This window comes from Aedes aegypti, chromosome 3, assembly GCF_002204515.2.
Source record: "Aedes aegypti strain LVP_AGWG chromosome 3, AaegL5.0 Primary Assembly, whole genome shotgun sequence".
NCBI classification, from domain to species: domain Eukaryota; kingdom Metazoa; phylum Arthropoda; class Insecta; order Diptera; family Culicidae; genus Aedes; species Aedes aegypti.
This window is the reverse complement of record NC_035109.1, coordinates 257,113,376-257,128,499: the sequence shown is the minus strand read 5'-3', so window position 1 is coordinate 257,128,499 and position 15,124 is coordinate 257,113,376. Positions and strand designations below refer to the sequence as shown.

General features: G+C 39.9%; 2 protein-coding genes across 2 annotated transcripts; one reads left to right on the top strand and one right to left on the bottom strand.

The window, feature by feature from the left end:
• Positions 1 to 6,522: 6,522 nt before the first annotated feature.
• LOC5575344 (general odorant-binding protein 56a) lies at positions 6,523 to 7,191 on the bottom strand. The gene is made up of 2 exons (XM_001655672.2): positions 7,080 to 7,191; positions 6,523 to 7,020 (listed from the first exon to the last, which is right to left on the bottom strand). The coding sequence occupies exons 1-2, from the start codon at positions 7,128 to 7,130 to the stop codon at positions 6,673 to 6,675; spliced, it is 399 nt and encodes a 132-aa protein (XP_001655722.2). The 5' UTR covers positions 7,131 to 7,191; the 3' UTR covers positions 6,523 to 6,672.
• A 6,649-nt stretch (positions 7,192 to 13,840) lies between these two features.
• Positions 13,841 to 14,433, top strand: LOC5575345 (general odorant-binding protein 56a). Its single transcript, XM_001655673.2, has 2 exons — positions 13,841 to 13,949; positions 14,007 to 14,433. The coding sequence occupies exons 1-2, from the start codon at positions 13,899 to 13,901 to the stop codon at positions 14,352 to 14,354; spliced, it is 399 nt and encodes a 132-aa protein (XP_001655723.2). The 5' UTR covers positions 13,841 to 13,898; the 3' UTR covers positions 14,355 to 14,433.
• Positions 14,434 to 15,124: the final 691 nt, after the last annotated feature.

Below are 15,124 nucleotides of genomic sequence, written 5' to 3'. Positions count from 1 at the left end.
ATTGACTTGCGCGGCTCCAAATTGTCTATTTTGCAGGGGCCGATTAACACTCTCCATTCTATTTAAGACCGGCCGCTGGGATATGGTCTGTTCAGGGCGAGACGCTAACGCTCGTGCAGTTGCTGGAGCACGTCCTCGAATAGAGTAGGACCGTGACACCTCAAAATCCTTGCATACTGTGACGAGATCTCTGACACAGGTGGATCGCGAGGCTGCAGCGATCGGCGAAAAATCCGAATTCAAATGTGATTTCAGAATAAACAGTTTCTCAGCTTCTGAAATTGCCGGTTCTACGATTTCGAATGCCGCCACCAAATCTCTATAAAAATTTGTGAACGGCTCATTCGGTCCCTGGAATCGTAAATACAAATCTTGTTTGACTATCTCTGAATAGTTTGGAGGCAAGAACTCCTGTTTGATCTCCGCTTTGAAGATCTCCCATGTCGTTAGATCGAGGTACGAGCGTGTGTACCACTGAAGAGCAAGGCCTTTCAGAAGATGCTTGATTGAGCGAAGTAGTGATTGGTCATCCATACCTTCCGTGACGGCATAGGTATTCACTTGATTCAAAAATTCTCCTAACTTCACGATGTTGTTTTCTCCAGCGTATTCGAATGGCCATTTGTGAACTGGTTGCTGAAACCGATTGGAAATAGGTTGTTGAAGGGATCTCGGTGTATTAGGCCTATATAAGACGCCAGCTGGTGGTGTTGGAATGTTTCTGCGGGAATCTTGAGCCATCCCGGATTCTCGCTGTATCTGAGGACCCCAGTATCCAGATATGGATCCATAGGTGTAGTTTGGGGCGGGGTTCGCTTGCTGTTGCACCGCAGCCAAGCTTTGCTGTTGCTGCTGATGTTGTAACTGCCATTCTAATTGCTGTCGTCTGTGTTGCTCCTGCTGAAGTTGCTGCTCCAACTGTTGCTGCTGCAATTGCATCTGATTCAAAAGCAGATGAAGGCTCTGCTCTTGCTGAAATCCTTGCTGTTGTTCATGCTGTAGACGTTGCTCTTGATGGTTTGGAGGTTGACGAGAGTTCGGGAGGATCCTGAAGAGATTGCTGCGGTATGAACTGCTGCTGTTGTTGTTTTTGATCGAGGAATTGTTGTTGTTGATGTGTATCGAGAATCCTTTTATCCTGATTTGAAGAGCCTTGCTGAATGTTCTCATTTTGTAGTTCTTGTTGAAGTTCTCGTTCTAATAGTTTTTGCTGCTTCCCTGCTTCGTCGATGCTTGATTGGAGCTGAGCAATTTTCAACCGCTTCAGTGTTTCCGGGTCACTAGGAAGGTCTTCAGGATCTCCATTTCCATCGTGAGCGCCTGTGGTATTCTCCTGCAGGAATTCCTCGATTTGTTGAAGAGCGTTGCAAACTTTTGCTGCAGATTTTTTTGCATTTTCCAAGATCATGGAGTCCGATATGAGCGAAAGCCTAAACTTGTAATGCAGTAATCTTGACCTCAATGATGCCACCTGGATTTTGTTTCCTTGCTTGAAGGCTGTGTTCAAGGCGAGAAAGATTGGAGAAAGTGTTGTTTGGCAGTGGTATATGCTGTCCATGTCTGATGCCACGTGAGATGAATAACTAGGTGCCGGCGTCCCATTTCTCTCTCGGTCGATAAGCTGCTGCAATCTTGAGATTTTCCAGTCCAGATCCTTTCCTCGAATTCCCGTCGTGTTGCGTAAAAGAATCTCGAAGTCTATCTCCTCCGGTGTAAGATGATTCCAGTCCATTGTGATGCACTTGCACCTGCACAGCTCACTACACTGTCCCAATCGCTGATCACTCACTTGACAGACGCGTACGCGAAGACAACCGAACGCGAACGTGGGTTTTTTAGTCTGGGCGCCAATGTGACAGTTTTCCTATTAGGTGTAGGATTCTGTCTAATGGAGCGCAACGCAAAAATGCTAAATCTCTAAACTAAATGACCACTGAGGGAAAAAATGGTCAATCGGGTGGTAACACACCTGTATGCTCAAAGTTTTGCTATTCCGGCTAGCCACTCAAATTGTTTGAGACGTGCGAGCAGCCGATTGGCCAAGGCAATGGGAAAAGCAATGATCGACTCAATTCTAACTATAAATGACAAGGGATGAAGTTGTTACTTAATGAAACTGACCGCTCATGATTAACTTATATCTATTCTACATACTTTTCTGGCATTCGTCTTAAGCCTATCACGAACCGGTGGGGGCCCCTTGCTGCATTCGCTGCATCGGCGATGTTGTGGCGGTCGTTGATCCCTCCCTGCACCAGCTATGCAACTAGCCTCGCAACACTGCTACCCGCAACACTCTCTCGCTCTCACGCAAAGCCATAAAATGTCGCACGGCTCCTGGAGTCACACCGAACGGTGTCGCATGGTCCTGTGTCGTGTGAGAGAGTTTCCAGCGTAATGCACCACTCTCAGCCTTCGGGTTCCCATGCAACGCTACAGTCTGTACTCGGCTCTTGAAAGGGCTGTGTGCACGTGCACTCGTCGTTCGCTGCTCCAGCGGTCGACGATATGCAGTTGGTGGTCGTTCCTGTGATGAGGCCGGCCTGGACGGCAAGGAATGGATGGTAGCTGCCGTGGTAGAGCCAATATATTGGTGGGCTGCAAATAAAAGGCCTTCTGTTGAAGGGCCACGACGCATGGTTAGGCACCGTTGATCTGTAGCATGTTTGCTGGAATTTACCTGTTGAAGGCCTTGTCGCCCTTATGTTGGGAAATGGCTCAGCTTGTTCAAGCTTCACGGGGTTTGCCAGCAGACACTATTTTGTGCGGCGTTCCGTTTCGTTTGGGCCGAATGATGTCTAGAACTCGTAATCTGGCCTATGTGGTTCCTAATGAGCACGCAAGAGTGTTTTAAAGCATGTAGTTTTAAAAGCTTTCGCATTACCTGTTTGTGCGAGATGGTATTGATCATTGACCACTGGCACGTGGTCAGCACATGGTGCATTCACCTACACAAAACAATAGTTCCGTTAGGATGGATAAGGTGAGGTTGTGCACTGCATTTTACCTTCAGTTATTCGTGATCCTAATTTGCACCATCAGTAAGGACATGCTTTGTTTGATGCACTTTTGGATTTAACATGCACTTAACTCGCACTAGGCAGGCAACCATTTGCATCGACTATACAGAGCACTCTGGAGCATGCTTTTGTTTCAGGTCCACCAGTCGGCTCAATATTATCTGGCTCCGTGTATTGCGACTGTGCGGGTATTGGAGATCGAAGCAGTTTTGATCGATTTGCTTGTAGTATGCGAGAGAATGTAGATGATGTGATGTGTAGTAATCTGCGTTTATTGATGGCTTGTATGCACTCCAAGAAAACAATTTACATTTTGTCGGCATAATTTCGATAATTGGTAACATAAGTCGAAGCCAATCTTACTTTGAGAGCGAATGTGACGAGGAAGAGAGGTAGTGCAACTTACGCATTGTGCATGTATTCAGGGTTGACACATATAAAGATTTTTCTGTATTTTACAGATTTTCTCGAATATTTTGAGATCAAGAATCTGTATATACAGATTACAGATTATTTGGAAAAGTACAGATATACAGATTCTGTATACAGAATTCTGCCAAAATTATACAGATTTATACAGAAAATTAAAATACATACTTTTGAAAACCTTAAAATTTAAGCTGAGATGTAACAGTTCTGCATTGTAGTTGCAAATGATTGATATTTCCTCACATTTCTTGTGTAAATCTTCTTGATTATTCCACTTTTCAGTGATACAGATTTAAAAAACAGATTTTTTGTTCCAGGATACAGATATACAGATAATTCTAGGGAAAAATGCAGATTTTAATGTGGCAACCCTGCATATATTGTCAAAGTAAGGTGGGGCAAAAGTTCGACCTTAGTGGTTTAACCAAAGTTTCCAGGAAAACAATAGCAGTTGAAACAAAACAAATACCATACAGTGAACCTTCAACATATTGGCTATAATTTTGCTGCATAAACTTGTGTTAAAATATTTATCCATTATTAGTTATAACAGTTTCAAAATTGATTGCCTTATTCGAACTTTTGCCCCACCGGTGGGGCAAGAGTTCGAATCTAGTGTGGGGCAAAAGTTCGCTGACTAACACACTAAATATCGATCCTTTTATGACAGGCATACTTTACACCAGCCGTAAACTTAAGTTTGCCGAAAAATACACACTAAATATTCATCAAAAAATTGCCCGAAACCGGGTTAATTGTAATATACTCAAAAATTGCAGTTTTTCGCAAAACTAAGTGGAAATGTAAAATTTTGGTTTCACACGATCACACAAATTTAACTGAATTTGAAGATAATATGTGGATTTTAGGCAATTTGCAAATTTTTCCGTGATTTTATACATGGGTCGAACTTTTGCCCCGCTGATTCGAACTTTTGCCCCACTATGGGCCAAAAATTGTTTTCAAGCATTTATGCAGAACTAACACACCTCAAAGCAACCTTATGATAGGCCTAGAAACGCCCTCACATAAAATATTAAAAAAAGATTTTATCTTCAATTGGTTCCATGCAACGAAGGTTTGACCAAAAATTACAATATTCACGTCGAAAAACAACAAATAGCCATAACTTTTCCAAATCTCAATCGATTTTTATGATATTTGGATTGAAAGTCTCTTACTTGAATAGCATTCGACCCACCATGACATTTATAAGATTTGTTTTGAATTGAGATAGAAATCTTAAAAAAAAACTCTTACCCCACTCGAACTTTTGCCCCACTTTACTCTATATATTCACACAAGAGATCAACGATGGTGGATCCTACTGAACGTCGGTGTTGTTGACTGTATATTGAACTATGTAGACACTGACTGGTAGTATATTTCATGGCACTGGACACTAGACTGATGCAATTTTTAAAGTTTTTGCTACCCTATGCTTCAAAGGTGTCAATTATGATGAAAATCATTCTCTCAAAATTTGAAGTGATTTGGAAAATATTTAGTTATGCATACGCTATTTGAAGTTCCTATGGAAATTACTATGAAAAAGGCAATATTTTTGCCTTCAGTCCTCTAACTGCTCGACATTATAATCTATGGAAAACTGAACAAACTCTTTTCATGTGAAATTTTCCGAGCTACAACTTTGCCGTAGGCCACATTTTAATGGGGCGCAAAGATAATTAATTATAATTGATCACAAAGTCAAAATCATGTTGAGATGGATATTCAATTAATTTCAGAGCAACACTGCTTTTTTGCTGTAGAACATAGTAGCCTGGATCACATTGATCAATTTCACCAGCTAGGAGCACCACTGTTGCCTGCCGAACAGTTGGTGAAACATGTTATATGCAAACCCACTTTATACATATGAATAGCAATTCGTCCTGACGTTCAATCAAAATATGGTCTTCGGCAAAGTTGTAGCTGCAAATATTAAAGTATGGAGGTGTTTGATAACTTTTCCATAAAATATTTTGACGAAGAGATAGGTGGCTGAACACAAAAGGTGACGCCGAGCCTATGCGACCGGATCTCTGCGGCAAATCATCATCCGACGCTGGTTGAGTGACGATTCTTTGTTTAGTTTCGTCGCCGACTTTTTTCATTTGAAAACGACGATTGTCTACACTGGATTTAAACTCTGGGAGGATGCTTTTTTAAAAAAGACAATTTAAAAAAGACAATTTACACCGTCTTCAGCACATTGACTGCACAGACTGAACGATCACTAACATTAGGCAACGGACAACACGAAACACCCAGTAGCCCAGCGATGAATTTATCGTTTGACGAAAAGTTTCCACCGACTGGAGCGGGAATCGAACCCACACCTCGTGGCACAATACGCCTAGTTGACTGACGCTGCTAACCGCAAGGCCACGAGGCCCACAGTTTTTACCATAATTAAAATCGTTTAAGCATAGGGGAACCAAAGTTTCAAAATTTGCATGCTTACTGGACATGTTTTGCGCAGTGTGATTGACGCAATAAGTCATCCTAACACTTCAGCCGTCGTGCTGTTGTATTTTGTACAACACTGCTGGAAAATCCTCGCTCTGCGTTCACAACAGCAGCGCGGTGGTTCTGACGGTGACGTACCGTGCAACGACCGGAAGCTTAAAAAATCTCTTATGAACCTATTTAAAAGTGGTGGAGATGCATCGATTGGATTGATCATCACCAGCGAGCGACGATCAAGTTTTTAGCCTAAACGAATGTCTGGTTCTTCAGATTTGTGCTGTTGAAGATTTGAGCTTTGGCTTCGATTCATCTTCACCACCCTGAGAACTCCATGACAAGCTTTAAAACCTTTGGGTTTCTAATTTTGAAACCCATTGAAAATTATCGGAAACATTCTGGGATCACTTGGAAAAGCTTTGGCATGGCGATGGAATTTCTGAGTGATCTCTGAAAACACATTGGAACCCTTTTTGAAATCAACCAGGCCTGGAAGATGCTTGGAATTGGTTGTGTTTTCAAAAATTCAAAGCGTGACTTCGTCCTATATTCAGCTTATGCACCATTGAGTTTGAAAAAAAAAAAACAAAATTTGATAGACTAATTTTCATAACCAATTAAATATTTTATTAGGAACCAAATACTTGAAAAGAACACCAGGAATGAGTTAGTTGCAATGGCTTTTTAGTGCTCTTTCGAGTCACCGCATTCGATGTATATCAGTATTTCCAAAATGTTACAGCATTTCCACACTCTACATCAAACTAGCTCTGTTGGCGATGTAACACTGCAACAGCGAGAACGACCGTTCGCAAGCATTGGCTCCACTGTTGTTTCTACATCTCTGAACAACTTCCTCGGCCTTGGCCTGACCGTATTCGCTGGCCAGCTTCTCCGTTACAAATGCTTCCTGCATGTTTCCTTCACCATCGACGACTCCAGCACCCTGGAAGAAGCACTGCACGAAGCACTTGGTGTTGTCATCGGCACCGGATGTATCGCCATTGCGAAGACGTTGGACAGATTCCTCCGAGGTGCCCGTCTGTTGCATGCACTTTCCGGCCAGTTGGCGGGCAGCTTCTTTCTGATCCTCCGTGACTGCCTGAAAACGGTTAGAAATTTTAACGATCTACTCTTCACTAACATTGACTTATCACGAACCATGCACCCGGCAATCAGGGCGAATGAAACAATGGCGGCAATGGTTTTCATTTTCTGATGTATTTTCACGCTACGACGGTTCCAGCTGACTGATGACAAAACGGTTCCGAGAAACCACTTTTATAATGCCATAAATCGTTTAATAATTGCTCTATAATTGTCACCTGTCCGCAATCACAAAAGAGATAATTGTCAGTTAATTATGCACTAGTGATAATTAAAATAAATCATTTTGATTAACCCAAGTGCCTGTCGTTATCGTTGCAAAAATACCATTATTAAGAAAGCGTTCTTCAAGAAGTGTTCTTCTTGATGAATTTTAGTCCGTTTTATTTTGTGAGATGTAAACTTTCTTATAGTTTCTTTTTTTGCAACTTAGTAAAAAAATATTAACAAAGTGTAATTAAACGATTGAATTGAATCAATGACATAAGAAGACAAAAAGGACTTCTTATGAGCATTGAACAAAAGAATTGGCATGGAACCTTTGTTGAGTTTACAAATAAATACTCTATGATTAATTCAACATTAGTATTGTGCATCTTGTTCATCATTTAGATTATCCCAATAAAAATGCTATAAATTTGCATTAAATCGAGTTAGTATTCTTCAGCGCTGTAGGTGGAGAAACCCTCAATACGGGACAGCACACAATATATGAAAGCATAAAAAAATGGAGAAATCATGGTTCAATCAAGATGGTGTTTTATAAGAAATAAAAGCTATTATAATGAGCAACATTTGCGTAGGGTAACACATCCGGCAATTTTTTTGAATTAGCAATGTATTTTTATTCCAGAAACGAGCATTTGAAGATACGGGACTATTCAAAAGTGCGTCTGGTATTGAAGGCCATCTATTTAGGTTGATCATTTTAGTGCTAAATTACATAATCAATGTTGAATATCTTAGCCTAAGTCCACGGAACCATTGAAAAGCCATGCTGAAGGTGTCGGGATCGATTGCCGGTGGATCTATATAATTTCGTAATGGAAATTTCTTTGACTTCTCTGGGCATATAGTATTCTCGTACCTGCCACACGATATAGGGATGCAAAAATGGCAACTTCAGCAAAGAAGGCTTTCAGTTAATAACTGTGGATGTAATCTTGGAATTAAGCTGAGAAACAGGCTCTGCCCCAGTGGGAACGCAATTCCAGGAAGAAAAAGAAGGTGATCTGAAGCTCGATACCATCCTAAACTTATATTTGGAGGAAGCAGACTAACGAAGTAAGCAAATAGAGCATAATAATATTGTTGCAAGATATTAGGAAAGACCAAACGTTAATCGTTGTCTAATACTGCTGTTAGACTATTGCTCTTCGTTGTTAAAATACCAAGAAGAAGATACAAATGATTACTAGCAAAACTAACAAGAACACGCTTTGAAGTTTCTTGTTTATCATTCAATGTTGCTAAATTACTATAAATATAAGGTAATAGAGAGGAATCTCTAGTAACAATAAAGCAAATGCGTTTATGCCAGCAAGACGTAAAATATTATTACAGTATGGCTACTCTTTTTAGGTAGTTAATCAAGCGTAATTAATTAAGGATGGTTAAGTGATCCACGTTAATTCGCGTAAAGGCTGTGATGCATACGGTCGTAGCTAGCAAGCGTAATATGCGTACAGAATGCATGTTAGCGAGATTGTAGTGAAGTACTTAAGATGCTTAGTACGGCTAGGTTACTACCGAAATCATTCTGGATGAATGGCTTGGGTATACAAAAATAATAACAAACGAGCAACGCTTTGACTCATGAGTGAGATAGGTAAAACAAGATATATGTCCAAACAACAACAACGATATTTCTTAAAATGTAAAGTCGTTTAATTACGGACCATTTTTTGGAAGATGAATGTTAAGGTATTAAGAAGATCTCAGCGATTCTCAAAGAGTTATGAGCGATTTCATATCAAACGTCAAGCAATAATGTTTTTGGAAGGGAGTCGTTGAGATGATGATAGTAATTGATGACCTGGTTATTTCAGAATCCAAGATTTATTTAAAAATTGATTCCAGAGTGGCTTCGAAAAAACCTATGTTACATGGGTTCTAAGTCGTGAGAGAAAAAAAAAACTAAAACTCTCACTACTCGGCAAATACTAAATGGATTTCAATTATTTTTTGACAGTATACTCGTACACATATCTAGTTTTTAAAAGTGGTCAAAAGATCTAGGGAATGTACATGTGGCCGGAATTATTCCGGTAGGTCACTGGGACAGGTTGGGTAAAAAGGATGCTGTGTGTTTGTGTTTCCTGGAGGTATGCAAATTTCAAGACCAGGCAGCAGCCATCTTGCTTTAGAGTCGCAAAGTCGGGTGCCACTATGGGCGATCAGGTGGCCAATAATCGAAAAAATGACTTGTTCTAATAGGTTTTTCTTGTACATCATTCCATAGTTAACAGTTCTATTAAGTTACTCCTGAAATATCAGGGCAAGATCTTTTATATTTTAATTGATACAGTATGCCAAAGTTAGAGTTTTTAAGAAAAATGAAAAATTCAATGCAAACACAAGGAACACATTGAATACAATATACTGCATAATCGTAATATTTGATCTTTGTACACTGCCTGAATGCTCATTCAAAAGGCTATCTAAGAAAAAAAAAATGAAATAAAAATTCGTACTTCAGGTCGGAAAAATGCGGGGAGTGCACTGAAAAAATATATTTGATTTTATACCGAAACTTTTCACATCTCATACTGTTTTGTCCCAAGTTGTCCCAGGCTAAAATTTATTTCCAAGGGTACTTTGAGACGTAAACTAAAGGATTGTGAAGAATTTGGCGTCACAAATTTGCACTTTTTTAATTTAAAGCTTTTTGAATTTGTCCAATATTTTTAACAATTTTCTTTTAAGAAACAGCTAATAAATAATTCAGAGAATAAATTAATATCGCTAAATCATTTATATCATCATTTCTATGTATGTTCTAACATTTTTAATGGTTTTCACAACGTTAATCGCATAAAAGGCTTATATGCATCATTAGTAATAAAACTTATTATTTCGGTATAAGCCCTATTCAAAAGTTAGTCTCGAAAACTTGTTTTTGAAAATAAAACACCAAATTTGTATCACAAAACTAATAAATACGACATGAGATGGCAAAAAATATTTTTGGCCGCCAGTCTGTATGGAACCCGCCCATAGTGGGGTGGTGCGTGTATAGGAGAAACACCCCAAGCAATGAGTCTGTCGAGCAGTTACACGTCCATGCTGTCGACAGCATAAGTAATTCTTCGCAGTTGATGAGGCGGCTGTTATGCACCAATTAGAGTCCGACGAGGATAAACGAGCTCTGGTATCTTCCACTCGGAATAGTTACGAGCCCAAAAAAACCAAACAAAATCATAATGGTTGGGATGCAACAGCAAAAGTCGGTGGAGTATCCTTCAATGACATGCTAGGTACTCAAAGGACCGGATCTTCTAGTCCCGCTAGTAGACGTGTTGCTACGGTTCAGGGAGGGTAAAATAGCCGCCTGTTCTGACATCTGCGAAACGTTTTTGAGAATATTAATTCGGGATGAAGATAGATGGTCGCACACACTTAAATTATTTTACGGATTCCTGTGAAATCTCAACAGCTGAACAGTTCGGTGAAATAAATTAACGGAGTACGGTGATTTTTTACAGTATTCGGTAAAAAATTACCGTAATCCGTTAAATTCCTACGAAATACGGTGTTTTATTTCACCGAACTGTTCAGCTGTTGAGATTACGGTGAAATTCACCGTAGTGTGTTTAGTGTGCAGTGCTTTCTGTGGCGCAACGATCCAAAAGAGGATGTTCAAGTTATACGATTAACGTCGCCATGTTCGGAGCCACCAGCTCCCCGTGTTTGGCGCGATTCGCGAAGAACAAGAATGCCCTCGAATACGCAGAACAGTTACCCAGGGTAGTGAGAGCGATAGTTAAGGGTCACTACGTAGATGGCTTCCTTGATAGCGTCAATTCCGTGGACGAAGCAGTTCAACTAGTCCAACTAGTACAACACATTCATGCATCAGCGGGTTTTGAATTTGGAAAGGTTTTGTCAATATGATAATAAATCTTCGAGCTGTTTAGTAGAATACCTATAAGTAGATTACTTATAGGTTTTGTCAAACTCACCGGAAGTTCTAGAACGTTTAGGAGAAACCAGTCTGTCTAGTAGCAAGTCGCTGAACCTAGATAAAGATGGGGTCCATGAGCGCGTTTTAGGAGTAATGCGGGTTCCGTTAGCTGATCACTTTACCTTCGATTGGACAGGGCTTCAGGAAGTTTTGGGAAACACCCTAATAACGCCAACAAAACGACAAGTACTGCGAACCGTAATGAAGCTATATGCCCCATTAGGGTTTGTTGCCCATTTTGTGGTACATGAGAAAATCCTGATACAGGAGATTTGGTGATAGGGAACAAATTGGGACGAGCCTATTGCAGAATATCTACGAGAACTATGGACCAAGTGGATAAAACTATACGAGAGCATCAACGAAATACAAATTCCTCGCTGCTTTTTAGGAGATTTTCAGCCACAAGTTATGCATGGTGGCGGCGAAAACCACAGGCGCTTTCAGTACCTCGTCCGAAACTCCAAGCGGCTTTGATGGGATCGCGTCTACTTCAAAGTATTTGTACGGCTTACACTATCAAAATTCGGAAGCGGTTCTTGTGGACAGACTCATCTACAGTTTTGGCGTGGATTCGGTCAGATGGGTGACGTTGTCACCAGTTCGTTTCCTTCCGTATCGGTGAAATTCTCTCTCTTACTAGCGTGGACGAATGGCACTATGTTCCATTGAAATTAAATGTTGCTGACGACGCCACCAAGTGGAGTGCTGGTCCGTCTTTCGACCCGGAGAGCCGATGGTTTAAAGCACCGTCATTCCTGCGAGAGTCCGAAGAGTGCTAGCCGACTGAATTGGCGAAAGACTTGAGTACAACCGATGCAGCAAGTGAATAGATACACTGTACTGTAGCTGTTCATTAAGGAATTTACGAGTTAGTTGAAGTTTAACATTTTTCGAGTTGGAGTCGTCTGTTTAGGACTATGGTATATGTGTTGCTCGGTAGAAAGTCTGGAAGCAAATTCTGAACAATCACGAAAGCAGCTTAGTACCAAACCGGGATGAATTCGTCGCAGAAGAAACACTCTGGAAACAAACACAGGCGAGCGCAAATCCACAAGAGATTCAAGAATTGAAAAATGAAAAAAGAGTTCTCAAACAAAGATTGCTGTATACGTTGTCTCCAATTATCAACGAGACCTATCCGCACAAATCCAGGAATAAGATATTCCGAGGGATTCGGAAGTGGTTCACGGGGTGAGGAATTTTGCCAATACCCCTCGTTACGATGGATAGGTGGAGAAACGATTTACCATTCCCTCGAACGAGTCTGTGTAGAAACGTTGAATGATAAACTGCGAATGACATTGTCCGCAATCTGCTATCAGTGAGTTTATGATTAGTCAGCACTATCAGCGAGTCGTTCTTCAACTTATTTTTCGAAGTGAGTTTGAATGAATTAAAATACAAATTGAATTTATATTTCTAACAATTATAAATATTCGTAGAATTAAGGTATCTGCTTCCTAAAAAGTCCGTCAGTTTTCTTAGAATTCCAGTTGAGCATTTGCTTTTTGACACTTGGTATGGTATTTGCACAGAAATTATTGCACTTTCTGACCAAAATGGACACAATTCAAAATATTAAAATGAAATATGTTGGATTATGGGAAATTTTACAAATTCCATTGATAAATGAATAAAAGATCGATGCAGAAATACCTCTCATTTCCCAACATTCCTCAGCGTTCTGATCCTTTTCGTTGTTGTAATTTAGACCTAGGTAGAAAAAGCACATGTGTAATAAAAGTTCTATTGACAATTAAAATTTTCCCCACTAAAAATAATAAATCGCTATAAATTTCTATCGATTTTATGGTAGTTGGAATATAAGTTCCTTGCTTGAATAGCATTTGAACCACCATAACATTTACATTATTTATTTTGAATTGAGCTACTTAGAAATCTTGAAAAGAAACTGTTGCCCACCTTACTCTATGCTCCATTTTTACTTGGTCATTGAAATCAATCGGTTCAATTTGACTGCATACATTTATCGAATTTCATTTATCATATAAGGCTCAAGAATCCATCATTCAATCATCTGCAATAAGCAAAAATTAAAAACCAGTTTTTTGTTCAAATTTTGAGAAATCCCCAAGAAAATATATCACTGCATTCCAGATAGGAATTGCATTGCAATGATACATTATCTTGAGTATTGTTAAATTTTGAGTAAAAAAACTTTTTTAAATTTTTTTTAAATGATGATGGTTTTAAAGTCAATTTGTCAATTTTGCATATCTCTCGCAGTTTAAAGTAATCCTGATCAAAATGACATAAAGCTAAGATAATTATACTTCTAATGACAGGATAATCTATTTTTCACAATGACAGGATAATTTATTTTTCACAATTTTTAGCTCCTCTGACTTAACGCCGACTAATTGTGAATTCAATCTAACATTGAACTGGTGATGCTTGGGATCTTGAACTGAAAACTCAAATAACTCTGGACGAAACAATTAAGATACGTGAACAATATATGATTTATGATATGCAGCAATCAATTAAACAAAGTGAAGTGCAATTTGATAATTTCAATATACAATGCAATGAATGGACATCGTTTAATGATAAATGCAACGAATGCAATTATATAACAATTGTCGACGGCTCAGCTTGTAACTATAAAAGCGATTCCTACGAGCAAGTTTGTCAACATTCAACATCAAGTGCTGAAACGACAGAAAATGAAAACCATTGCAGCCATTGTTTCTTTCGCCCTGATTGTCGGGTGCATGGTTCGTCGATGACCTTATGGAGAAGAACATTCCGTTCTATTTCTCATCCCTTTTCAGGCAGTCACTGAGGAACAGAAGGAAGCTGCCCGCCAGCTGGCCGGAAAATGCATGCAACAGACGGGCACCTCGGAGGAATCTGTCCAACGTCTTCGCAATGGCGATACATCCGGTGCCGATGACAACACCAAGTGCTTCGTGCAGTGCTTCTTCCAGGGTGCTGGAGTCGTCGATGGCGAAGGAAACATGCAGGAGGCATTTGTAACGGAAAAGCTGGCCAGCGAATACGGTCAAGCCAAGGCCGAGGAAGTCGTTCAGAGATGTAGAAACAACAGTGGTGCCAATGCTTGCGAACGCTCGTTCTCGCTGTTGCAGTGTTACATTGCCAACAGAGCCAGTTTAATGTAAAGTGATGACGAGTGATTTTAAAGGAATCTTGACCGTTTTTTTTGGATGTTCATCGAATAAAGAAATTGAGCAAAAATTATTCTGATAACTTCATGACACCCCACGAACGCATTTGATATTCAGTTCTGTTTGACGAGTTTAGTTCCGATTCTTCTCCTCCTAAACCTACTATCACTCCTCGTCGAGAAAATAGTTTCTCGAGCTTGGTTCCACGTATCTGATAATACCTTTAGACATTTACATCGTCGTAATGACTGATTTGGCTGTCCTCTGGCAGCCCTCAAGAAATTGCTTATCGAGCTCACCCTTATCTGGCAACGCTGTCGCGACATCTAGTTGCTTCAATAGCGCTTCCTAATAGTATATTTTCATTTCTGCTCATGAGTTGGTCAAGTTAATATTAGCCAAGATAAAAGTTTTCCAAACCCAGAATGTAACTTATTACCTGAAGGTTCGATGTTCATCACAACATTCTAACTCATTGACCCCTGGCTGATTCAATTTGAGACAAGATATTGCTCTCCGCAACAACTAACCAAAGTATCTTCCACTAACGCTGCAAAATTCAATTTTCCTGTAAACTTTAAATCGTTTGATCTACTTAGAAACTTACCACTCTGTTCAACATTTCCAATTGGTGATGAAAGTTTGAAGAAGGCTATAAGCAGAAAAAACTTCGCCGCCGTGCCTTTCCAACTGAATCAGTGCCGGTTGGTTTCTTGCCGAAAGTTTTCATTTCATTTAAATCCTACGATCTTTACCTTTGGGAT